We start from the raw sequence: 26,793 nt of genomic DNA on the forward strand, positions 1-26,793 counted from the left end.
TGTACACAAGAGGGAATCTAAATAGCCATCAGTTCTTGGGTGACATTACCTATTTCATGGAGCATCAGGAGAAAAATGAACACAAATCAGATTAAAAACCATATTTTGGGACATATTTAAAAGTAATTCAGGGACACATTCTATTTTATGGAATAAGGTGTTATGGGACTCTAGGAATGGAGCTCATGCCAATTAATATCATTAAACTAAAAATTAAAAAAAATAAGGGACGGCTTTGGGGAGTAGTGGGTTAACCCACTGCCTGTGATGCCAGCATCCCATATGGGTACTGGTTTGAGTCCCAGCTGCTCCACTTCAGTTCTAGCTCCATGCTAACAAGCCAGAGAAAGCAGCAGACGATGGCCCAAGTGCTTGGGCCCCTGCACCCACAAAGGAGACCCAGATGAAGCTCCTGGCTCTGACCACTGTGGCCACTTGGGGAACAAACTAGCAGATAAAAGATCTCTCTCTCCCTTTCCCTCTCTCTCTCTCTCTCTCTCCCCCTCCACCTTTCTTTCCCTCCCTCTGTTAACTCTGCCTTTCAAATAAATCAATAAATCTTTTTTTAATTAATTCAAACCAGAGCTTAGAAATATAATTCTATCTTGACTCTGCCATTGTGTGTTTTGGGATAATCTGTATTAAGAATCCGAGTGGAGGGGCCAGCATGTGGAATAGCAGGTAAAGGTGCTGCCTGTGACACTGCAATCCCATATGGGCGCTGGTTCAAGTCCTGGCTACTCCACTTCTGATCCAGCTCCCTGCTAATGCACCTGGGAAAGCAGTGGAAGATGGCCTTTGCCACCCATGTAGGAGACCTGGAAAAAGCTTCTGGCTCCTGGCTTCAGGCTGGCCCAATCTCAGCCACTGCAGCCATCTAGGAAGTAAATCAGCAGATTGAAGATTTCTCTCTCTCTCTCTCTCTCTGTAACTCTGCCAAATAAATAAATAAATAAATAAATCTATCTATCTCTGACTTTCAAATAAATAAATCTTTTTTAAAAAAAAAATCTGAGTGGAATCAAAGGAACTTTTGAATATCAATTCGTTCTATATAAAGAAACATTGTAGAGCAAAAAGCTCAAAAGTCGAAAGTCCTGTGTTCTAAATTCTTTTTTTTTGTTATTAAAAGTTTCCTTTATTTTTCTGTTGAATCAAGCACTAGCTACCAGTTAGTTAAATTTTTTTGTGTGCCCTCTAAAATTTAGCACAGTTAGCATTGCCTTATCAATAATTGAATAGGTCCCAGTGGTTATGTCCATATTTAGATTGTTCAGGTGGTCAGGAACTCTTTTATTGGTTTGCTTTAGCTTTTAGTTCTTGGTTATATCTCCAAATGCGAAAGAGTTGAGAGGCTCCTGCTGCCCCCACAAAGAAATTAACAGCAAATAGACTCCAATTTTTTGGAATAATTACGAGGGAGTATCTTGACCAAATAAACCCTGTAGCCATCAAAACAGCAGACTGAGCTGTGCTGAGTTTTTCTGCAGGTCTTGCCATGTCAGCCAATCCAGCACACACCAATCCCCATTTCATAATTGGAGCCCAGAAGAAAACTGTGCGGGGACCTGCCGGCTGGTTGTACAATGGTCTCAATTTCTCGGGCAGCATCAGCTCCACTTTATCCAGGAGCCGGTGGTAGGTGGCCCGCAGGCCTCGGGCGCCAGCGGCTGACATGTCGGCCGCCGAGTGATCGCGGGCAGCCAGATGGGAGCGTCGCCGTGTCCTCGCTCCTGGCTGACAACGAAGGGCAGCTCGTCCCTCTCCCTTGCCACAGCGCCTGGCGTCCGCTTTCCACCAGGGTGCCCTTCGCCGCGGCTCGCCTGCCCCCGGGCCTGTGTTCTAAATTCTAAATCACTTAAGTAACCATGGGAGGGGAGCAGAGGGAATCACTTCATTACTCTTCATGTCCTAATTCCCCAAACAGGGATAAAGCCAATCTTTCTACCTCACTGCTTTAAGGATCTTATACCTGAAAATACGTATAGTAACAATAACATATCTTTTGTTGAATGCCTACCATGTGACAAGACCGTGCAGGTGCTGTATACACATTGTCTCACAGCAATCCTGGAAGGTAGGATTACCATCCCCAACTTGCAGAATTTTATTTTAAAAGGCTAAGACGTTAAACAATTTGCCCAAAGTTAGGCAGGTCAATTTGTCTCTGGATCTTTAGTATCGACCCCATTCCTATTTGACTTACTGTATTGAATGTAGTGTCCCTAAACCCCCAAAGAATAAGTCTAGGAAAATTTTATAAAGAAGCACCATCAAAAATTAGAAGGTTTCTATGGGTGGATCAGAATACAGAGAACCATACACAAAATATATATTAAAGAAAAAAATGTACCCAAACCTGAAAATTACGTAACACAATAAAGAATAAAAAATGCAAATCTTGAGTAAACAAGCTATTATAATATTTTTAAAATACAAAGAAAAAGAGGCCAAGAACTATCTAATACAATGATAATTATTAGAAAAATAAATAGAAAAATGGATAGTTGGTTAGAAAATTCTGGAAAAATCTAGGATTATTTAACATGTAAACAATGGTTATTAAACAGCAACTGCTACCTATATTATAGTCACATCCTTTACTTAAAAAATTTTTTTCATACAAAATGTTTAAACAGTAGAAAATCACTGGTCTCTTAAAGCATTTTCTGTACTTAATACTTCCAAAAACAACTTCTTGGAACAGTTTCAAGTCTCTGCAACTTGGTGATTATATGGTGCATCACGGAGAGGCTGATTGTATCCAACAGTAAAGGCAAACAAGTGAAGGTCTGTTGAGCAGCTACCAAGAGGGGCTACAATTGATAATGAACACAGCTACTATTTACTGAACACTGCTACACGCTATGCAGTTTATATGCAAATAGAAAATACTCGCTTTTTATGGAAGATCATGAAACTCAGTAAGTTAATTAATAGGTCCAAGATCACACACAGTCAAGTGGCAGAATTAGGATTCAAACTTGGATCTAACTCCAAAACCCACATTCCGCTGATTCCACTATGCAATGCTGCCTCTCCAAGAATGTCCATTTTCTGTGTATACAGCCAACTATCTGAATTGTATTATATATAATCCATTATTTTTATACTTTATGCTTATATATAGCTACTCTCTCTACATATTTATACACTCATAAAACACTAATTTGACTTATTATGCACCTGGGCCTACAAAGATAGGACAATCTCCAAATTAGAAGAATGTACAGCTCAGTAGAAAACAAATAATTTACTGACAACATGGAAAGTTTTATAACTTAGATATATGAGATGATAGAGGAACACACAAGAGGACTGGCACCTAACCTAAGAGGATGACGCAATCTAATGTCAGGTCAGCAGAGCAGTTACTGCAAAGCAAACAGCTCCTTGTAGACTCTACTCAAAGCAAGGGAGAGAGCTGGAGGGAGGGAGGGAGGGGAGGCAGAGGGGAGTGAAGGGGGGGAGGGAGAGGGGAGTGAAGGGGAGGAGGCAGAGGGGAGTGAAGGGGAGGAGGCAGAGGGGAGTGAAGGGGGGAGGAAGGGGGGAGGGAGAGGGGGAGGGAGAGGGGGAGGGAGAGAGCGAGGGGAGAGGAAGAGAGGGAAGGAGGGAGGGAGATGGGGAGGGAGAGGGAGAGAGGGAAGGACGGAGGGAGGGAGGGGAGAAGGGAGAAGGGAGAAAGACAAAGCTTTTTACAATTGAAACAGAAACCCAGTACCCTAGCCTGACATACACTATAGAAACAGCGAATCTACTTGAGTGCTATTATGAAAACATTCTGTCAGTCCTGAGCAGCAGACACCACTACTGAATCACATAATTTTAGCCTCCACCTGCAGATATGTCTGATTACATGATAAAATATAGAGGGCTTTTTCCAAACATGAACTTATATAGCAATGAGTCCCAGATCACTTTCTAGAGGACAGTCTCAGTCTCTGTCCCTCTCCTCTAGCTAGCTAGACATATACATATACATATATATATACACATATGTTTGTGAATATATATTTGCATAACTTGATCATTGCAACTTATTACAAAATAAATATAAAGCTGAAGAAAGCTGTTAAGAGCTTGTAAAATCAGGCCGGCGCTGCAGCTCACTAGGCTAATCCTCCGCCTTGCGGCGCTGGCACACCGGGTTCTAGTCCCAGTCGGGGCGCCCGATTCTGTCCCGGTTGCCCCTCTTCCAGGCCAGCTCTCTGCTGTGGCCCGGGAGTGCAGTGGAGGATGGCCCAAGTACTTAGGCCCTGCACCCCATGGGAGACCAGGATAAGTACCTGGCTCCTGCCATCGGATCAGTGCGGTGCGCCGGCCGCGGCGACCATTGGAGGGTGAACCAACGGCAAAGGAAGAAGACCTTTCTCTCTGTCTCTCTCTCTCACTGTCCACTCTGCCTGTCAAAAAAAAAAAAAAAAAAAAAAAAGAGCTTGTAAAATCAGACTGGTTTTGAAGATACATGTTACCCAGCCTAACTCCAAGACACAGGACTCAACCTGGGCATAGACAAAGCCCAGTGTCTCTTCTGAAGGGTGCTTTCCTTCACCTTCCTTGGGATTCGTTTTCCTCACATTCCCACATCAGTAGGTCCCTTATTATAGTGTTTTCATGGATGTCTCTAATAAGTGGTCTTTGCTGTTACCCTTGCTACTTGGCCCTTCTCCTCCAGAGGCATTTTCAGTGAATTTTTTTGTAATCTCCCCATTTTCTCTTCTCACTCTCTTCATTCAAATATCCATATAGGTGCTCAGTACTGGGAACACGGTGTAAAGGTAGAAACAACAAGGTGCAGAGGAAACCTCTGTTTCCTTGAGGTCGGTGCCATCTGTTGTCTACTCGTTACCTCTCCTCATCTCCATCATCAGCTGACTCCCGGTCACTAAGCTCACTGCTTTCCTCTGGACCCCAAGTCTAACCCCCATTTCCAAGCAGATCACCAGCCTGAGCAACAATTTACTCTCACATTTCCCTGACCTCTTCACTGACAATGACCTTGATGTCCATTCATTTCTAGCCACCTATTTCCATGGCCACAGGTTAGAACTGTTCCATTCTAGAAACTTTAAACCGAAATGTCCCACTCTTCTGTGAAAAGATGAATACCAAGGTGTTTAAAGTGGCTTCCTTGATAGACCAAACTAAATGCATCCTAAATGTTTGCTCTGGCCTTATTTTGATTTTTCTGAGGGAAAATCCCTTATACTCAGTACATCTGTTTTCAGTCTCATCAATACCTCCACTCTTGACCTCTTCCCATGGCTTAGGTGTGCTTTTTTTATTCATTGCTTACGGCTATCATCATATAAATCACACTGTATTGTAATCATTTGTCTACTTACCAACCTTTACATTCCTTGGAATCAAAGAACATATCTTGGGACTTTGTACCTAAAGTAGTTCAATGAGACTGACTTGAGCAGACACAAGTTTCTGAAATAATGAATTCTGAAATAGCAATGATCTACATGCATCAGACTTCAGTTCAAGTTCTAATTCTGCCACTTAATTTTCATATGATGTTGGGAAAGCCAGGCAAATTCTGAGTCTCAGTTTTCTTATCTGTAAAATATTGTGACAATTTTTGCCTTATCCACTTCATAGTTTTTACGAAGCTTAAATAATATTAAATCTTGAGTATACAAATTATTGCTTGTTCAGACTGCCTAAAACACATGACCTCATTTCCTAGAACTGCTTTCCTTGGTTCACAGGAATCACCTGTTTATTGCTACCTGGCATGAATAGTTTCAGAGCTGACTGACCATTAATTGCTCCAGCTCGTTTACCTCTCATTATTCTAAAGATGATAAGGCACGGCCAGGGATAGCTGTTGTCCTATAATGTACCCGTTCCTTTCAGAAGGAGCATATAATTATTCAAACACAGAGAAAGGCTTCCCGAGTGCTTCCTGGGAGAAATGCTGAAGGCACTCCCATTCCTTGTCTACATCAGCTCCAGGAAGGAGAGAGAGGTGATCTGAAAACTGTTAGAGAATGAAGAACTCAATTATCACTTCCATAAATGTGGGTCTCAAATAAATCAATAGAGCTCTCCAAAACAACCTCATAAAAATGTATCCAACAGGATTGGTACTAGAATCATTTTTAGATTTTTTCTTTGTTAGAAGATCCAAATTCAAATAAGGGCTTATTTCAGTGGTTCCCAGACTCATTTTCAAATTAGGAATCATCTGAGATTTAAAAAAAATAGTTCAAAGCATAGGGATAGTCACATCTATGATGGACTGCATTAAAGTCCCTCAAAATTCATATTAAAGGCCTTCAAGGCCGATGCCGTGGCTCACTAGGCTAATCCCCAACCTGCGGCACTGGCACCTGGGTTCTAGTCCCAGTTGGGGTGCCGGATTCTGTACCGGTTGTTCATCTTCCAGTCCAGCTCTCTGCTGTGGCCCAGGAAGGCAGTGGAGGATGGCCCAAGTGCTTGAGCCCTGCACCCACATGGGAGACCAGGAGGAGGCACCTGGTTCCTGGCTTCCGAACAGCACAGCACACTGGCCGTAGCAGCCATTTGCAGGGTGAACCAATGGAAGGAAGACCTTTCTCTTTCTCTCTGTCTCTCTCTCACTGTCTAACTCTGCCTGTCAAAAAAAAAAAAAAAAAAAAGCCTTCAAAAATTCATAGAAAATAGAATTCTAAGACACTTATTTTGCTGCAAAAAAATTTAAATCCATGCATATGAGGGTCTTCAAAAGGCTCATGGACAGGCTAGCATTTTCTTTTAAAGATTTATTTATTTATTTATTTGAAAGTCAGAGTTACACAGAGAGAGAAGGAGAAGCAGAGAGAGAGAGAGAAAGAGAGTTCTTCCATCCTCTGGTTCACTCCCCTAATGGCCACAACAGCCAGAGCTGAGCTGATCCCAAGCCAGGAGCCAGGAGCTTCTTCCTGGTCTTCTATGTGGGTGCAAGGGCCCAAGAACTTGGGCCATCTTCTACTGCTTTCCCAGGCCAAAGCAGAGAGCTGGATCAGAAGTAGAGCAGCTGGGTCTCAAACTGGCACCCAAATGGGATGCAGGCACTATAGGCAGTGGCTTAACCTGCTACGTCACAGCACCAGCCCCCAGACTGCACTGTCACACAGCCAGTTAAGCCACTGCTTAGGGGGCTGGAAGTCTATACAGGAGTCCCAGGTGCTCTGCTTCCAATCCAGCTTCTCGCTAATGTGCCTGGGAAGGCAGCATAGATGGCCCAAGTGCTTGGGTCTCTGCCACCCATATGGGAGACCAGGAAGGTAACCATTTGGGGAGTGAACCAGCAGATGGAAAATTTATCTCTCTCCCCATCTCTCTCCCTCTTTCTCTGCCTTTCAAGTAAGTAAATAAATCGGTCAAGAAAAAATTCTCATGAAAATAAGTAAATGAAAAAACGAAACATGGATTTCAAAAATTTTACACCAAATTAAACCAATCTTTTATTTCCATCTTCCATGAACTTTTTGAAGTCTCCTCATATATTGAAGCCATTAACCCTCAATGTGATTTAGATTTCGAGCTTACAGAGGTAATTAAGGTTAAATAAGGTTATATTAACCTGACAGTATCCTTGGAAGAAGACACCAGAGGTCTCCCTGTCCACTGAAGGACACAACAACAGGATCACAGACTGCAAGCAGGAAGACGCTTCACCAGAACCAACCCTGTCGCACATGGACCTAACATCTCGCCTCCACACCGTGAGAAAATTGTTTTCTATTTTTAAGCCATCTAGTCTATGTATTTTGTTATAGCAACCTGAACAGACTAATACAACATCCCAGATCACGGAAATCACAACCTCTTGGAATGGGATACAGACATCAGTATCCTGGAAGCTCCTAGGTAATCTAATATCTGCATAGATAAGGGACGGATTCATTTCAATTTGAAACTGTGATGGACGTAGGCTTTTCTTTCCTCTTATTGGACACATAGGAAAATAAGAATCAAATCATCAGAAATTCATAGAACTACAATAAAACCTGCCTCAAAAATGATTTGGAATGGTGTTAGTCCTGATGCATGCTGGGAACAGCTGTTTTCCTCTGAAGTCCACGTCAGCTTCTTCGCAGAGGACCTGGGCAGGACAGACTGTATTTCTGTATGAGAAGAAATGGCAACAAAGTAGAACAAGCAGTTTAGATAAGCATAAGAGTTTCTGGAATTATTGAACTGATGAGCCGAGAACGTTTTCCCTGATGAACAGATTACCTGAACATTTTAAAGTATAATTGGAAATGGCTATGCATAGCAAATTGCCTGAACACTTAGACTATTTTGTGGGGTTAAGATATTTAATATTATGTTTTCAATTTTCCATATTTGCTAAATCAGTGTTTGGGCTTAATTAATTTTCACAAGGTCATATCCAGTGTCAAAAATCTTTGGAACTGTTAGTTCTGATACTCTTGTATTTTTAATAAATAAATTTATTATTTAACAAATATAAGCGCAGTAAATGAACTAATTTAGAGCTGAAAGCATAAAAATTCAAGAATGACCCCTCTGCCATGTTCCTAATACAGTGCATGCTTTTGATTTTTTTTAATTCATTTTATTTTATTTTTTATTTTTATTATTTTTTTGACAGGCAGAGTTAGACAGTGAGAGAGAGACAGAGAGAAAGGCCTTCCTTCCGTTGGTTCACCCCCCAAATGGCTGCTATGGCTGATCCAAAGCCAGGAGCCAGGTGCTTCTTCCTGGTCTCCCATGCGGGTGCAGGGCCCAAGCACTTGGGCCATCCTCCACTGCCCTCCCGGGCCACAGCAGAGAGCTGGACAGGAAGAGGAGCAACCGGGACAGAATCCGGCGCCCCAAATGGGAATAGAACCCGGGATGCCAGGGCCACAGGCGGAAGATTAGCCTAGTGAGCCGTGATGCCGGCCCATGTTTTTTTAATTTTTTTTATTTTAAAGGCATAGTTACAGAGAGGCAGAAGTAGAGAGAGACATAAAGTCTTCCATCTGCTGGTTCACTCCCCAGATGGCTGCAACGGGTGGAGCCAGGCTGATCCAAATCCCAGAGACAGGAGCTTCCTCCAGGTCTCCCACATGGGTGCAGGGGCCACTTGGGTCATCTTCTACTGCTTTCCTAGGCCATAGCAGAGAGCTGGATCAGAAGTGGAGCAGCTGGTACTCGAACCGGCACCTATATAGGAAGCCGGTACTGCAGGCGGTGGCTTTACCTGTCACGCCACAGTGCCGGCCCCTGCATTCTTTAACAAGGTAATTTTTAATAAAGAAAAGCAAACTCTTGCCAATTTAATTCGTGAAATAATCACATGGTATATAAATATGTGTTGACTCTAAACTATCTTTTTTTTTTTTTTTGGACAGGCAGAGTTAGTAAGAGAGAGAGAGAGAGAGAGAGAAAGGTCTTCCTTTTTCCGTTGGTTCACCCCCCCACCCCAATGGCCACTATGGCTGGTGTGCTGCGCTGATCTGAAGCCAGAAGCCAGGTGCTTCCTCCTGGTCTCCCATGCAGGTGCAGGGCCCAAGCACTTGGGCCATCCTCCACTGCCCTCCTGGGCCACAGCAGAGAGCTGGACTGGAAGAGGAGCAACCGGGACAGAATCTGGCACCCCAACTGCAACTAGAACCTGGGGTGCCGGCGCCGGCAGCGGAGGATTAGCCTAGTGAGCCATGGCGCCGGGCTAAACTATCTTTCTACAAAGCATTAGTGAGCTCCAGATCGTCAACAACAAAGAAAACATCAAAGTATGCACCATTTTTCTTCTTCATAGCCTGCCATTCATGTTATAAAGGAAAAGAAATTAAATCTCCCATTTCATAAAATGCCATCCCTATTACCCCTCTCTATTATATAATAATGAATTAAATATGAATAAACAGATATTTCAGGGTTTTTAAGTTTTATCTTGTAATGAGCTGACAATATTATGTAAAAATTCAACCTGAACAACCTAATAGTAAAATATATCCTATAACAGCAGCACAGGATTCTCATAAGGCATTCATGCTGCACATTTGAAATGTTTTTAACCATCATGAAAAAGTATGGACATCCCCAGGATCAAGTACCAGCTATCAATTTTAATGAGTGAGTGGTGTTTTTTGTTTTTTGTTTTTTGTTTTTTTTTGTTTTTTTTTTTTTGATAGGCACAGTGGACAGTGAGAGAGAGACAGAGAGAAAGGTCTTCCTTTTGCCGTTGGTTCACCCTCCCATGGCCGCCGCGGCTGGCGTGCTGCGGCCGGCACACCACGCTGATCTGAAGCCAGGAGCCAGGTGCTTCTCCTGGTCTCCCATGGGGTGCAGGGCCCAAGTACTTGAGCCATCCTCCACTGCACTCCCAGGCCATAGCAGAGAGCCTGCCTGGAAGAGGGGCAACCGGGACAGAATCCGGCACCCCGACCGGGACTAGAACCTGGTGTGCCGGCGCCGCAGGTGGAGGATTAGCCTAGTGAGCCGCGGAGCCGGCCGAGTGATATTTTTCTTGTCATTAGTTCCTCAGATTTAATTCAGTCACAAAGCCCTGGATAATAGGGCAGTAAGGTCCTGCACACTGGAGTTAATGAACCTGGCCTTGAACCAGGACGCCTTGCATCCATCTTCAGTTACACCACTGATCAACTTCTCGACCTAAGGCAACTCCCTGTTTGTGATTCAATTACCTTTCTGTGAAATACAGAAAACTTGCTCCTGAATTCCACTTCTCGTTGAATTAGTGAGACAGCGCAGAAGTGGAGGAAACATGATATATGAGAAAAAGGTTTGAAAATAAAACCAATCGCTTCTCGGCCTTTTGGCTAAGATCAAGTGAAAATAAAACCAAATTCTTTAGAAATCTTAATAATTCAAAATAAATTATGTAGCTATTTGTGGAAAACCCAATTCAATTTTACTTATTAAAGGGGCTGGTGCTGCGGTGTAGCGGTAAAGAGGCTGCCTGCAGTGCCGGCATCCCATGTGGGCGCCGGTTTGAGTCTCAGCTGCTCCATTTCTGATCCAGCTCCCTGCTAACAGCCTGGGAAAAGCAACGAAGGATGGCCCAAGTGTTTAGGCTCCTGCCACCCACATGGGAGACCCAGATGAAGCTCCTGGCTCCTGCCTTCAGCTTGGCCCAGCACTGGCCATTGTGGCCATCTGGGGAGTGAACCAAAGGATAGGAGATCTCTCCCTGTCTCTCCCTCTTTTTCTGTAACTCTTGACTTTAAAAATAAATAATAAATACATCTTTTTTTTTTTTTTTTTTTTTTTTTTTTTTGACAGGCAGAGTGGATAGTAAGAGAGAGAGACAGAGAGAAAGGTCTTCCTTTGCTGTTGGTTCACCCTCCAATGGCCACCACTGCTGGCACGCTGCAGCTGGCGCACCGCGCTGATCCAAAGGCAAGAGCCAGGTGCTTCTCCTGGTCTCCCATGGAGTGTAGGGCCCAAGTACTTGGGCCATCCTCCACTGCACTCCCTGGCCATAGCAGAGAGCTGGCCTGGAAGAGGGGCAACCAGGACAGAATCTGGCGCCCCGACCGGGACTAGAACCCGGTGTGCCGGCGCCACTAGGTGGAGGATTAGCCTATTGAGCTGCGGCGCCGGCCAAATACATCTTTTTTAAAAAAGGCAAAATGATAGTACTAAAAAAATCCTTGTTTCAAGATAAATTGAGATGTTGTAACATGTTGAAATCTCCTCTTCCCATCCAAAAATATAAAATAGAACAGTCTTTTCTTTCACATTTAAACAATTTATTTATTTATTTGAAAGAGTTACAGAAAGAGAAAGAGATCTTCCATCTTCCCCAGATGGCTGCGATGGCCAGGGCTAGGCCAGGCCTATGCCGGGAGCTTCTTCAGAGTTTCCCAAACACTCGGGCCATCTTCCAGTGCTTTCCCAGGCTATCCGCATGGGGCTGGATCAGAAGTGAAGCAGCTGGGACACAAACCAGCACTCACATGGGATGCGGGCATTGCAACCTGTGGCTTAACCCCTAAGCCACAATGCCAGCCCCCTTATTTATTTATTTATTTGAGAGACAGAGTTCCCATTTGCTAGTTCACTCCCCCAGATGCCCACAATGGGTGGAGCTGGGACAAAAACTTGGAGCCAAGAACACAATCCAGGTCTCCCACATGGATACAGGAACCCAGTTACTTGAACCATCAATGCTGCTTCCCAGGGTCTACATTGGTAGGATCAGGAGCTAGAGCTGGAAATAAAACCCAGGCATTCTGAAGGGGGATGCAGGTGTCTTATTAGCAACGTGCCTGCTCCAGAACAAGTGATTTTAAATCTTGATAAATAGTGACAGTAATAAAAGAAGGAAAGCGTATGAGACTAGACATGAAGAAACATTTTTCTTCCCCCATCTTCAAAAAGAAAGAGTGAGAAAGAGATATTAATAAGGACTAAAGATATACAACACTTAGGGTCTGGAATGGGAAAAAACACACAGCTAGTGCTGCAGCACTCACAGGTTTAAGAGCTAGAGTCACACGGACCACACACAGAAGTTCTAAGCAGAGGAATAAAGCATGAGTGAAGGCTGAAGATGTGCCCCCTACCCACCTGAGTACTGGGCACAACCAAAGGATGCTGACGCTGGTCTCCCTGAGCCACGACATATAACTGGTGACAAGATTCAGAACTGTATAGTCTATTACGTTGCAGGGTCACGTCACCCATGTAAAGTTTACACCGAGATGTAGACCACGCATGGCTAGAACCTCCTATCAGACAGCTGTCAACACAAGATGGGTTCCAGTTAAACAGATCATGGACAATTAGCTTTTTACTAAAAGTTACCAAACAACAAAGATCAATAACATGAAAACTACAACACATACCAACCAGCAGCACTACATTTAAGGAAACAGAGTTCATAGAACAACATAAGGAACACTTCAAAATAAGTATCTTTTACCTTTGAAGAGAGAAAAAGCCCATGAAACAAGGATTTACTGCTGGAAATTAAACAGAAAATAATAAAGAAAACTTCATTAGGACTCTTAGAAATTAAAGAGACAGTGCTTAAAAAAGAAAACCCTATGGACAGTTAGACTAGACACAGTATAAGAAAAGTTTGGGGCCAGTGCTGTGGCATAGTAGGCTAAACCTCTGCCTGGGGTGCTGGCATCCCATGTGGGCACCAGCTCATGTCCCGGCTACTCCTCTTCCAATCCAGCTCTCTGCTATGGTCTGGGAAAAAGAGTGGAGGATGCCCCAAGTGCTTGGGCTCCTGTACCCGTGTGGGAGACCTGGAGGAAGCTCCGGCTTCAGATCAGCCCAGCTCTGGCTATTGTGGCCATCTGGGGAGTGAACCAGCGGATGCAAGGCTCGCTCTCTCTCTGTAACTCTGCCTCTCAAATAAATAAGTAAATATTTTTAAAAAAGAATAAATTTAAAAGAAAAGGTGGTATATGAATATTCATAGCAGTATTATTCATAATAGCCAATAGTGGACACAACCCAAAAGTCCATCAAATGACAAATGGCTTAACAAAATGTGAAATATTATTCAGCCATAAAAAGAAATCAGGTACCGTAACATGTTACAACATGGGTGAACCTTGGAAACACCATGCTTAAATAAAAGACCACAAAAGACCACATATTCTATGATTACACTTACATGAAATGCCCAAAATGAGCAAATATATAGGGCCAGAAATTAGATTAGTGTTTGCCAAGGACTAGGGGATAAGGATAAATGGAGTGCCTGCTACTGAGTGCAGGGTTTCTTTTTCAGACGATGAAGATGCACTGGAATTAGATAGTGATGACAGTTACACAACCTTGTGAATATGGTAAAAACTTGTGAACCGTGCACTTTAAGACAGTGTATTTATGGCACATATGTTTTATACCAATTAAATGACTAAAAGGTAAAGGCATTAAGAATAGATCCAGAAGGAATAACGTCAGAATTATCATATGACAAATAGATACAAGTACTAGTTGTACAAGTTTGCCAAGTGTCAAGCAAGATAAATTTCTAGAAAATAAAATAAAAGAGCCACATAATCAAACACATCACAGTGAAATCAGAATAAGAAGTATGTGGAGGAGTGGCCATGTGGTGCAGCAGATTCAGCTACAGCTATGGGACAGCCCATACTGAAGTACCTGGTCTGAATCCTGCCTCCACTCACAATCCAGCTCCCTGCTAATGTGCACCCTGGGAGGCAGCGGGTGATGGCTGAAGTGCTTGGGTCCCTGCCACAAATGCGAGAGACCAGGATGGAGCTCCTAGATCCTGATCCGCCTGGCTCAGCCCTGGCTGCTGAGGCCACTGCGAAAATGAACCAGCAAATGGAATCTCTCCTTTCTCCCTCTTTCTCTGCCACTCTGCCTTTCAAATACATAAACATAAAAAAACTATGTGGAACACCACAACCAGGTTATTAACACTGAGACAGTCAAGACACAGAACATTTCATTACTGCAAGTTACTCCAAGGTGTCCTTTGACGGCCACACTCATTCCCTTCCCCAATCCCTTCTCCCTCCTCACCTCCTTAACCCCTGAAAACCACCATTCCTGCAATCCTGTCACTTTGAGAATGCTCTATAAATGGAATCGTACAGTACATAATCTTTTGGGTTTGGCCTTTTCCACTCAGCATAATTCTCTGGAGGTTCATCTAGGCTATTGTATGTGCCAGAGGTTCATGCATGTTCACTGCTGAGTACAAGCCCATGGTACTGATGTGCCACAGGCTAGCTATCATTCACTCATCGAATGACATCTGGATTGTTTAACACAATTCCAAATAAATCTGCTATAAATACATACAAGTGGATTTTTTTTACATAAGTTTTCATAAATGCCCAGGAGTACAACTGCTGGGTTATATGATAGTTACATATTTAGCTTTCTTTCTTTTTTTGTTTTTAAAGATTTATATATTTATTTGAAAGCCAGAGTTGCACAGAGAAAGAGAGGGAGAGAAAGAGAGAGAGATCTTCCTTCTGCTGATTTACTGCCAAACGGCTGCAACAGCCAGGCTGAAGCCAGGAGCCAAGAGTGTCTTCCAGATCTTCCACGTGGGTGCAGGGCCCAAGCACTTGGGCCATCTTCCACTGCTTTCCCAGGCACATTAACAGGGAGCTGAGGTGTCTGTTCAGGATTTTTGCCCATTTTTAAGTTATGTTTGGACAGGTGCTTGGCCTAGCAGCAAAGATCTGGTTAGGATGCCCACATCCCACATTTGAGATGCCAGTTCTGGCACCCAATTCCAACTACCTGCTGATATAGACCCTGAGAGACAGCAATGATGGCTCAAATGACTGGGTTCCTGCCACCCATGTAGGGGCCCTCAATTGAGTTCCCAGCTCCCTAGCCATTGAGAGAGTTTATCAGTGAAATCACTAATAATTAAATTTTTTAAAAAATATGCTACACTGTTCATTTTCTTGTTGTTGCCTTTTAAGAGTTCTACATTTTAGATAATTCTTTAAAATTTTTTTACTTGTTTATCTTGTATTTATTTGAGAGGGAGGGAGAGAATAAGGGAGAACATTCCCATCTGTGTGGTTCACTTTCCCAAAAACCTGCAAAAGCCTAAGTGGCCAAAGCTGAGAGCTAGGAATTCAACCCAAGCCTCCCTCATAGGTAGCATGAACCCAATTACTTGAACTGTTATCACTGCCTCTTAAGGACTACATCAACAGGAAGCCAGAGCAGGGTACTGAGCCCAAGCACTCTGATACGGAATGTGGTTGAACTGGTGTCCTAACTCCTGGGCCAGTTGTGTTTTTTGCAAATATGTTCTCCTAGTCTTTGGCTTATCTTTCCACTTCCTCAACATTATCTTTCATGTAATAGTTTCTTTTTAAAAAAATTTTTATTTTGTTTATTTGAAAGACAGAGTTACAGAGAGAGATAGAGCCAGAGAGAGAGGACTTCCATCCACTGGTTCACTCCCCAGATGGCCGCAATGGCCAGAGCTGTGCTGATCCGAAGCCAGGAGCCAGGAGCTTCTTCTGGGTCTCCCACAAGGGTGCAGGGGCCCAAGCACTTGGGCCATCTTCCACTGCTTTTCCAGGCCATAGCAGAGAGCTAGATCAGAAGTGGAGCAGCCAGGACTTGAACTGGCACCAATATGAAATGCCAGTGCTTCAGGCCAGGGCCTTAACCTGCTGCACCACAGCACCGGCCTCCATGTAATAGTTTCTAATTTTGCTGATGTCCAGTGATTTATCAATTATTTATTTCATGGATCATGCCTTTGGTGTTATATCTAAAGGTCATAACCACATCCAAAGTCATACATGTTTTCTCCTACGTTATCTTCTGTGAGTTTTATAGCTTTGCATTTTACATTGAGGTCTATGATCTATTTTAATTTTTGTGAAGGGTATAAAACTGTGTCTAGATTCCGTTTGTTTCTGTGCATGGATGCCCAGCTGTTAAAGCGACACAGATTGAAAATACTTGTTCCATTGCATTGATTTGTTCCTTTGCCAAAGATCATTTGACTATATATACATAGATCCACCTCCGGACTCTGTTCTGTTCTTCATTGTCTATTACACCAGTACCACACTCCCTTGATTGCTGTGATTTCATGTTAAGTCTTGAAATTGGACTTCTTCAGCACTGAGTTGTTTTCCCAAAACTTTTACTTCTCTATCTGAACTTCATAATCAGCTTGTCAGTATTCACAAAATTGCTTTCTGGGATTTTGATTTTGATCTACAGATCAATTTGAAAATAAATTCACTGGCCAGTGCCGCAGCTCAATAGGTTAATCCTCCGCCTGTGGCACCGGCACCTCGGGTTCTAGTCCCGGTCAGGGTGCCGGATTCTGTCCCGGTTGCTCCTCTTCCAGGCCAGCTCTCTACTGTGGCCCGGGAGTGCAGTGGAGGATGGCCCAAGTGCTTGGGCCCTGCACCCCATGGGAGACCAGGAGAAGCACCTGGCTCCTGCCTTCGGATCAGTGCTGTGCGCCAGCTGCAGTGCGCCGGCCGCGGCAGCCACTAGAGGGTGAACCAACCGCAAAAAGGAAGACCTTCTCTCTGTCTCTCTCTCTCTCTCTCTCTCTCACTGTCCACTCTGCCTGTCAAATAAATAAATAAATAAATAAATAAATAAATTGCACTTTATCATTGAGTTGTCATATATATATATATATTTTGGTCAGGCAGAGTTAGACAGTGAGAGAGAGACAGAGAGAGAGTTATAGACAATCAGAGAGACAGAGAAAAAGGTCTTCCTTCCATTGGTTCATTCCCCTAAGGCTGCTTCAGCTGGCGCTGTGCTGATCCGAAGCCAGGAGCCAGGTGCTTCCTCCCGGTCTCCCCTGCGGGTGCAGGGACCCAAGCACTTGGGCCATCATTCACTGCCTTCCCGGACCACAGCAGAGAGCTGGACTGGAAGAGGAGCAACCGGGACTAGAACCCAGGGTGCTGGTGCCACAAGCAGAGGATTAGCCTAGTGAGCCGCGGTGCCGGTCTGAGTCTCCTTACAATATGAAATCTTTCTCCATTTTATAGGCCTTCTTTGATATCTTTCTTTGGAGGTTTGTAGTTTTGTTAGGCTTAGGTCTACTACTTTCTTTTTTGGTGCTAAGTTAAATACTAATGTTTTTCTAATTTTGAGTTCTATTTATTCATTTCTGGTATATAGGAAAGTAATTGACTTTTATATATTAACCTTGTATCTTGAATATCCTGAAACCTTGATAAAATCATTTCTCTTTTTTTTTTCTTTTTTTAGGGACAGGGTTTATTGGTGGGGAAACCTGACAGACAGGAGGGAAGGGGCGAAGAACGAAAAGAGGGAGAAGGAGAATGTAAGAGAGAGAGAGAGAGAGCACGCCACATGTTCAGGAACAGGTCCTCTTACTTTGCTGGAGGGCAGGCAAGGAAATGGAAGCAGCGGTTCCCATTAGGATGGAGATGGAGCTGACACCAGTGGCTGGGCTATGGAGTCACTTGGCTTCTAGCAATGGCGGCGGAGGCTAGAGCCTAGGATGACATCTGGGGCATAGATTGTGCCACAGATAAGACTGCACCATTTGCTATAATCATTTCTTAGTGCATATAAACTTTTATTCAATTTCTACAAAAACACCGTTGGTATGACTGTTTTGAATCCATATATTCATGTATCAATTTGGGGAGAATGGACATTTTAGTAATATTGAATCTTCCACTCTATGAACATAGTACATCTCTGCATTTATTTTTTAATTTTTCTTTCTTTTCTTTTTTTTTTTTTTTTGAAAGACAGAGTTACAGAGTGAGGTATAGACAGAGAGAGAGGTCTTCCATCCGCTGATTCACTCCCCAGATGGAGCTGAGTCGATCTAAAGCCAGGAGCCAGGAACTTCTTCTGGGTCTCCCACGTGGGTGCCGTGGGTGCAGGGGCCCAAGGATTTGGGCCATCTTCTACTGTTTTCCCAGGCCATAGCAGAGAGCTGGATGGGAAGAGGCGCAGCCAGGACTCGAACCAGTACCCATATGGGATGTCGATGCTATAGGCCAGGGCTTTAACCTGCTGCACCACAATGCTGGCCCCTGTTTAATTTTTCTTAGCAATGTTTCTTTCTTTCTTTCTTTCTTTCTTTCTTTTTTTTTTTTTTTTTTTTTTTTTTTTTTGACAGGCAGAGTTAGAGAGAGAGACAGAGAGAAAGGTCTTCCTTTTCCGTTAGTTCACCCCCCAAATGGCCGCTACAGCCAGCATGCTGCACCGATCCGAAGCCAGGAGCCAGGTGCCTCCTCCTGGTCTCCCATGCGGGTGCAGGGCCCAAGTACTTGGGCCATCCTCCACTGCACTCCCGGGCCGCAGCAGAGAGCTGGACAGGAAGAAAAGCAACCAGGACAGAATCCGGTGCCCCAACTGGGACTAGAACCCGGGGTGCCAGTGCCGCAGGCGGAGGATTAGCCAAGTGAGCTGCGGCATTGGCCTTAGCAATGTTTCTTATACTTCTTAATTAAATTTATCCCTATTTCATATTTGTTGACGCTATTATAAATGAAACATTTTAAAAATCTTACTTTCCAATTGTTGCTAGTTTATAAAACTTTGTATACTGACATATATTGTGAATATGCTAAATTCACATTGTTCCAGAATTTATTTTATATATTCCCTAGCATTTCATACATTAATAATCATTTATTTGTATTCATTTATAAATGAACACAGTTGTACTTCTGCCTTCCCTAGATTAGGCCTTTTATTTCTTTTTCTTGCTTTATTATGTTAGCTATGTTATGTTGTATGTTATGTTATGTTATGTTATGTTCTTTTTTTTTTCTTTTTTTTTTTTTATTTTTGACAGGCAGAGTGGACAGTGAGAGAGAGAGAGACAGAGAGAAAGGTCTTCCTTTGCCGTTGGTTCACCCTCCAATGGCCGCCGCGGCCGGCGCGCTGCGGCCGGCGCACGCGCTGATCCGATGGCAGGAGCCAGGAGCCAGGTGCTTTTCCTGGTCTCCCATTGGGTGCAGGGCCCAAGGACTTGGGCCATCCTCCACTGCACTCCCTGGCCACAGCAGAGGGCTGGCCTGGAAGAGGGGCAACCGGGACAGAATCCGGCGCCCCGACCAGGACTAGAACCCCGTGTGCCGGCGCCACTAGGCGGAGGATTAGCCTAGTGAGCCGCGGCGCCGGCCATGTTATGTTATTTTCAAAGACTTCTATAATAAAATGCTTATTCTAAGTAAAAATTATAAGATATACTATGCAAAAATGCTTTTATGTATAATATAGAGGCAAAGGGAGAAAGAGTTAAAGGAAAAACATTAATAGCAAATATCTTTAGAATTACTGGTGATATTTTATTTTTTGCTTTATATTATGCACATGAAATATTTCATCAAAAGGGTGACAAAATTAATTTTTAAAGGTTTATTTATTTATTTGAAAGTCAGAGTTAAACAGAGAAAGAGGGAGAGGTAAAAACAGAGAGGGCTTCCAGCCACAGGTTCACACCCCAGTTGACTGCACTGGAGCTGCACTGACCCAAAGCCAGGAGCCAAGAGCTTCTTTGGGGTCTCCCACATGAGTGCAGGGGCCAAAGAATTTAGGCCATCTTCAACTGCTTTCCCAGGCCATAGTAGGGAGCTAGATCGGAAGTGGAGCAGCTGGGACTTGGAGCTGTGTCCATATGGGATGCTGACACAGCAGGTAGTGGCTTTATCTGCTATGCCACAGTGCCAGCACCTAATTTTAAAATGCCCACAGAGTAATTAAATATCCAAGTAGAACTTGGGTTTGATACAGTAAATAAACACACACATCCAAAATATCCAAAAAAAATTAAAATCCTGGAAACTATTAGGCTATGCATTTTATATTTTTCTGACAATATGCCAAGAAATTACTCCTTTTTGAATGAGAACAAAAAGTATAGTAGACAGGCCAGCACTGTGGCATAACAGATTAAGCCTCCACCTGTAATGCTGGCATCCTATATGGGCGCCGGTTCAGTCCTGGCTGCTCTTCTTCCAATCCAGCTCCATGTTGGTAGCTTGGGAAAGTAATGAAAGATGGCCCAAATGCTTGGGCCCTTGCACCCACGTGGGAGACCCAGAAGAAGCTCCTGGCTCCTGGCTTTGGATTGGTGCAGCCCCAGCCAATTACAGCTAATTGGGCAATGAACTAGCAGATGGAAGACCTCTCTCTCTCTCTCTGCTTCTCTTTCTCTCTCTGTGTTACTTTTCAAATAAGTAATCTTAAGAAAAAAAAAAAAACTACACGTGCTAAACTAGTCAGTAACTAGCACTTACTGAAAACTATGTATTCAAGGTAACCACTGCACTACATGCACTATGTGTATGACCTCATTCAATATTCAAAACAAATTTGGCCAGTGCCACGGCTCACTTGGTTAATCCTCCACCTGCGGCACCAGAATCCCATATGGGCGCCGGGTTCTAGTCCCAGTTAGGGTGTCGGTTCTATCCTGGTTGCTCCTCTTCCAGTCCAGCTCTCTGCTGTAGCCCAGGAAGGCAGTAGAGGATGGCCCAAGTGCTTGGGCCCTGCACCCGCATGGGAGACCAGGAGAAGCACCTGGCTCCTGGCTTCAGATCAGCACAGCGCTGGCCGGGTGGCCATTTGGAGAGTGAACCAACGGAAGGAAGACCTCTCTCTCTCTCTCTCTCTGTCTATGACTCTACCTGTGAAATAAAAAAAATTTTTTTTCAAAACAATTTTATGAGACAGGTATTTTCAGAAGTTCAAATAACTGGTGTTGTAGTACAGCAGGCTAGGCTGCTGCTTGAGACCCCAGCATCCCACATTACAAAGTCAGTTCAAGTACTGGCTACTCTACTTCTGATCCATCCTCCTGCTACCACACCTGGAAACACAGCGGAAGATGACTCATGTACTTGGGTCCCTAACACCCATGTGGGAGACCAAGATGGAGTTCTTGACTCCTGACCTCAGTCTGGCCCAGACCTGGCTACGGCAACCATGTGCAAAGAACCAGCAGATGAAAGATCTCTCTCTCCCTGTCTCTGTCAATCTGCCTTTCAAAAAAAAAAAAAAAAAAAAAAAAGGTTTAAAAAAAAATCTTGCTCAAGGACACACAATATGAACTTCTAACCAGTAAACTATACTGCTATTCATAAACATGGAGAGAAAAACAAAGAACAAACCTAAATACTAATTAATAGTAAAATGGCTTATTATACATCTTGATGGGCAATTTATCTATTAAAGATAATGACTACAAGACTGTACTGTAGGGGCCTGCGCCGTGGCGCACTAGGTTAACCCTCCACGGCTGGTGCTGTGGCGCAGCGGGTTAAAGCCCTGGCCTGAAGCGCCAGCATCCCATATGGGCACCGGTTCTAGTCCCAGCTGCTCCTCTTCTGACCCAGCTCTCTGCTATGGCCTGGGAAAGCAGTGGAAGACGGCCCAAGTCCTTGGGTCCCTGCATCCACATGAGAGACCTGGAAGAAGCTCCTGGCTCCTGGCCTTGGATTAGCGCAGCTCTGTCCATTGTGGCCATCTGGGGAGTGAACCAGTGGATGGACAACCTCTCTGTCTCTACCTCTCTCTGTAACTCTGCCTTTCAAATAAATAAAATAAATTTTAAAAAATATCATTATGATTCAGTATAGAGGGGAAAAAGTTTCCCATCATCTATTACAGCTTCCACTTCATAAAACTAGAAACAGAAGACAGGTAAGACTCAAAGCAAACAGAATAAAAAATAAAAGGTCAGAGTATAAATTGATAAAACAGAAAATAAGAGCAAGATTAGGCAGGCATTGTGGTGTGACAGGGGAAGCTGCCATCGAGGACACCCACATCCCCTATCAGAGTGCCAGTTCAAGTCCCAGGTGCTCTGCTTCTGCTCCAACTTCTGCTAATGCGCCCTGGGAGGCAGCAGATGATGGCTCAAGTGCTTTGGCCTCTGTCACCCACATGGGAGATCAGACGGAGTTACTGGCTCCTGGCTTCAGCCTGGCCTAGCCCTAGCCATTGCAGGCATTGGGGATGAACCAGTAGATGGAAGATCAATTCTCTCTCTCCTCCTCCCTGTTGCTTTGATTTTCAAGTAGATGAAAGATAAACATTCAAAAAAATAATGAGAAAGATCTCTTTCTAGCCAGACTATCCAAAGCAAAAAAAGATGTAAATTATAATCCAATACCAGGTGTAAGATCAATGATATTGCTAGAAATTCTACGAATAGTAGAATATTATGAACTATTTTATGGCAATAAACTCAATAACTTAGATAAAATGGACAAATTCCTTAAAAGATAAAAAATGACCTAGTCTTACAAAAAAGAGGTAATTTGAATAGCTCTACAATTATAAAAGAAATTGAAGTTGTAATCATAACATTTCCCACAAAGGAAAATTAGGCCTAGATTGCTTCCATGACAAATTCTACTAAGAAAAGAAATACCATATAAACTCTTCTAACAGCTGAAAAATAAAATAATATGCCCCAACTCATTATATAAGACATTATTGCTACCAAAACAAGACATTACAAAAAAAACTACAGATATCCTTTGTGGCATAAATGAAGAACCCTTTAATAAAATTATGGCAAATCAAATTCAACGATATATAAAAAGGATAAGTAATCATGGTCAAGTGGATTTCTCCCAGAGATGCAAAGCTGGCTTAACATCTCCCTCCCCCATCTGTCTCTCCCTCTCTGTCACAATGCCTTTCAAATAAATAAAAAATTTTAAGTCACTGTTAAAAAATGAAAGGATAATCCAAAGACTGGGAGAAAATCTACTTCTTAAATGTTTACAAAAAAAGGTTGGTGGGATCTTCTCCCAGTCTTTGGCTTGACCTTTCATCCTTTCAACGGTGAAAATATTTTCAAATTACATATATTATAAAGGATTTGTATTCAGAATGTATACTTTTTTTTTTTTGGACAGGCAGAGTGGACAGTGAGAGAGAGAGACAGAGAGAAAGGTCTTCCTTTGCCGTTGGTTCACCCTCCAATGACCGCTGCGGCCGGCGCGCTGCGGCCGGCACACCGCGCTGATCCGATGGCAGGAGCCAGGAGCCAGGTGCTTTTTCCTGGTCTCCCATGGGGTGCAGGGCCCAAGCACCTGGGCCATCCTCCACTGCACTCCCAGGCCACAGCAGAGAGCTGGCCTGGAAGAGGGGCAACCGGGACAGAATCCGGCGCCCCGACCGGGACTAGAACCCGGTGTGCCGGCGCCGCTAGGCGGAGGATTAGCCTACTGAGCCGCGGCACCGGCCCAGAATGTATACTTTTTTAACTCTCAGAATTCAACTAGAAGAAAATGAAGAACCCCAATTAAAATATGTGCAAATATCTGAACATACACTTCACCGAAGACGATATATGGATGGCAAATAAGTACATGAAAAGATTCTTAATATTAGTGAACAATAAATCAAAAGCACAATGAAATCTCAGTTAACATCTAGCAAAATGGTTAAATTATAAGACCATTATAGGTACTGACAAGGATGTAGAGGAACTAGCATTACTATATACTGCTGGTGGGAATGGACAATGGTACAACCACTTTGAAAAACAGTATGGTGATTTTGTTAACAAAAGATGCACCTACCGTCTGACCCAGCTACTCACTTCCTTGGTTTATCCCCAGAGAAATAAAAGTGTATTTACTAGGACTTGCACACAGGGGCTGGCACTGTGGTATAGCCACTAAAGCTGCTGTCTGTGGTGCCAGCATCCCATATGGACACGAGTTCAAGTCCCAGCTGCTCCACTTCCAATCCACCTCCCTGCTAATGTACATGGGAAAGCAGTAGAAGATGGCCCAAGTCCTTGGGCCCCTGCACCTGTGTGGGAGGCCCAGAGGAAGCTCCTGGCTCTTGGCTTCCAATCAGCCCAGCACTAGCTATTACAGCCACTTGGGGAGTGAAACAGCAGATGGAAGATCTCTCTCTCTTTCTCTTTCACCTTGTAACTCTGCTTTTCAAATAAATAAATCTTTTAAAAAAACTTGCACATACATGTTCATAGCAGGTTTGTGATAGCCTCAAATTAGAAACAATCCAAATATCCATCAACTGATGAATTAATAAAGAACTATAATATATTCATGGTATAGAATACTACTCAATAATAAAAACAATGACTTATTGATACATACAATACTACAGAGAATGAGAGAAACCAGGTCAAATTTAATAAGTATATACTGTATGGTTCCATTTATGCAAAATTATAGAAAATGCAAACTAATCTACAGCAACAGATGCCAGTTCAGTGATTATTTGGGGATGGGGAGGAAAAGAAGGAAGGGACACAAGGAAACTATTGTGAGTGATGATTATCAGTAATCAATTATGAGTATCAATTATGAGTAATCAAGTCATTACTTGATTGTAGTTATGATGGTTTCATGGATATGTACTTTTCAAAACTTATCAAATTGTACACTTAAAATGTACAGTTTGTTAGATGTCAATTAGACTTCAACAAATCTGTTAAAATACCAAGTTAAGGGCCAGCGTTATAGCAGTGAGGTAAGCTTGCTGCCTGTGGGGCCAGCATCCCATACGTGCACTGGTTTAAGTCCTGGTTGCTCTACTTCCAATCCTGTTCCCTGTTAATGTGCCTGGGAAAGCAGCAGAGGATGGCCCAAGTGCTTGTATCCCTGCACCCACGTGGGAGATCCAGATGAATCTCCTGGCCTCAGCCTGGCCCAGTCCTGGCTTTGGCAGCCATTTGGGGAATGAACCAGTGGGTGGGAGATCTCTGTCTCTAACTCTGCCTTTCAAATAAATAAATCTTTAAAAAAATGAAACATAGAGGAGTATTCAAAATTTTAGATTAAAGTAATATATATTACATAATGTTATGTATACACATATATTCTAAAAACACTAACTTCATAATTCTGGTTGCCTTTGGAGAAAAAGGAAAAAGAGAACAGAACTGGACAAGGGGATGGGAAGGTTTAACGTTCTCTTTACTGTATTTTCATTTAAAAAGATTGAAGCAAACAAAGGCAACTCAAAGGCCGGAGCCGTGGCTCAATAGGCTAATCCTCCGCCTTGCGGCGCCGGCACACCAGGTTCTAGTCTCGGTCGGGGCGCCGGATTCTGTCCCGGTTGCCCCTCTTCCAGGCCAGCTCTCTACTGTGGCCCGGGAGTGCAGTGGAGGATGGCCCAAGTCCTTGGGCCCTGCACCCCATGGGAGACCAGGAAAAGCACCTGGCTCCTGGCTTCGGATCAGTGTGATGCACCGGCTGCAGCGGCCATTGGAGGGTGAACCAATGGAAAAAGGAAGACCTTTCTCTCTCTCTCTCACTGTCCACTCTGCCTGTCAAAAACAAACAAACAAACAAACAAACAAACAAACGCAACTCAAAATGGATTAAGGATTTTAGTTCTGAAGTCATAAAACTCCTAGAAGACAACATAGAGGAAGAGCTCCATGACACTGGTCTTGGCAATGATTTTTTTTATTTGATACCACCAAAATTACAAAATAACAGATGACAGTGGCAAGTGGTTGGGACAGCAGTTAGAACATTGCTTGGAATGTCCCATATAGGACTGTCTGGGTTCGAGTCCACTTCCAATTCCAGCATTTTTTTTTTTTTTTTGACAGGCAGAATGGACAGTGAGAGAGAGAGACAGAGAGAAAGGTCTTCCTTTTGCCATTGGTTCACCCTCCAATGGCCGCCGCGGCCGGCGCGCTGCGACCGGCGCACCGCGCTGATCCGATGGCAGGAGCCAGGTGCCAGGTGCTTTTCCTGGTCTCCCATGGGGTGCAGGGCCCAAGCACCTGGGCCATCCTCCACTGCACTCCCTGGCCACAGCAGAGAGCTGGCCTGGAAGAGGGGCAACCGGGACAGAATCCGGCGCCCCGACCGGGACTAGAACCCGGTGTGCCAGCGCCGGTAGGCGGAGGATTAGCCTAGTGAGCCGCGGCGCCGGCCACAATTCCAGCATTTTGTTGATGCATATCCTAGGAGGTAGCAGGTGATAGTTCAAATATTTGGGTCCCTGCCACCCACACAGGAGATATGGACTGAATTCCAGGCTTCTGCCTTTGTCAGGCCCTGCCCTGGCTATTGCCAGCATTTGAGGAGTGAACCACTGGATAAAAGATCTCAGTCTATTTCTATCTTTTTTGGTTTCTCTCCCTCTCAAATAAATTAAAGTAAATAAAAACTTAAAAAATAACAGGCAGGGCTGGTGCTGTGGCGTAGCAGGTAAAGCCACCACCTGCAGAGCCGGCATCCCATATGAGCGCCAGTTCTAGTCCCGGCTGCTCCATTCTGATCCAATTCTCTGCTATGGTCTGGGAAAAGCAGTGGAGGATGGCCCAAGTCCTTGGTCTACCACACCCATCTTGGGAGACCTAGAAGAAGTTCCTGGCTCCTGACTTCAGACTGG

General features: G+C 43.8%; 1 protein-coding gene and 1 pseudogene across 1 annotated transcript in view; both read right to left on the reverse strand.

The window, feature by feature from the left end:
• Nucleotides 1-26,793, reverse strand: part of TOP6BL (TOP6B like initiator of meiotic double strand breaks) — a 94,913-nt gene that overhangs the window by 38,750 nt on the left and 29,370 nt on the right. The window contains exon 4 of the mRNA XM_070050967.1: nucleotides 7,987-8,099. Coding sequence (XP_069907068.1) covers nucleotides 7,987-8,099 — 113 coding nt within the window. The remainder of the gene's footprint in view (nucleotides 1-7,986; nucleotides 8,100-26,793) is intronic.
• LOC127486715 (mitochondrial pyruvate carrier 2 pseudogene) lies at nucleotides 1,100-1,692 on the reverse strand (annotated as a pseudogene).

Source organism: Oryctolagus cuniculus, chromosome 1 (genome assembly GCF_964237555.1).
Source record: "Oryctolagus cuniculus chromosome 1, mOryCun1.1, whole genome shotgun sequence".
NCBI classification, from domain to species: domain Eukaryota; kingdom Metazoa; phylum Chordata; class Mammalia; order Lagomorpha; family Leporidae; genus Oryctolagus; species Oryctolagus cuniculus.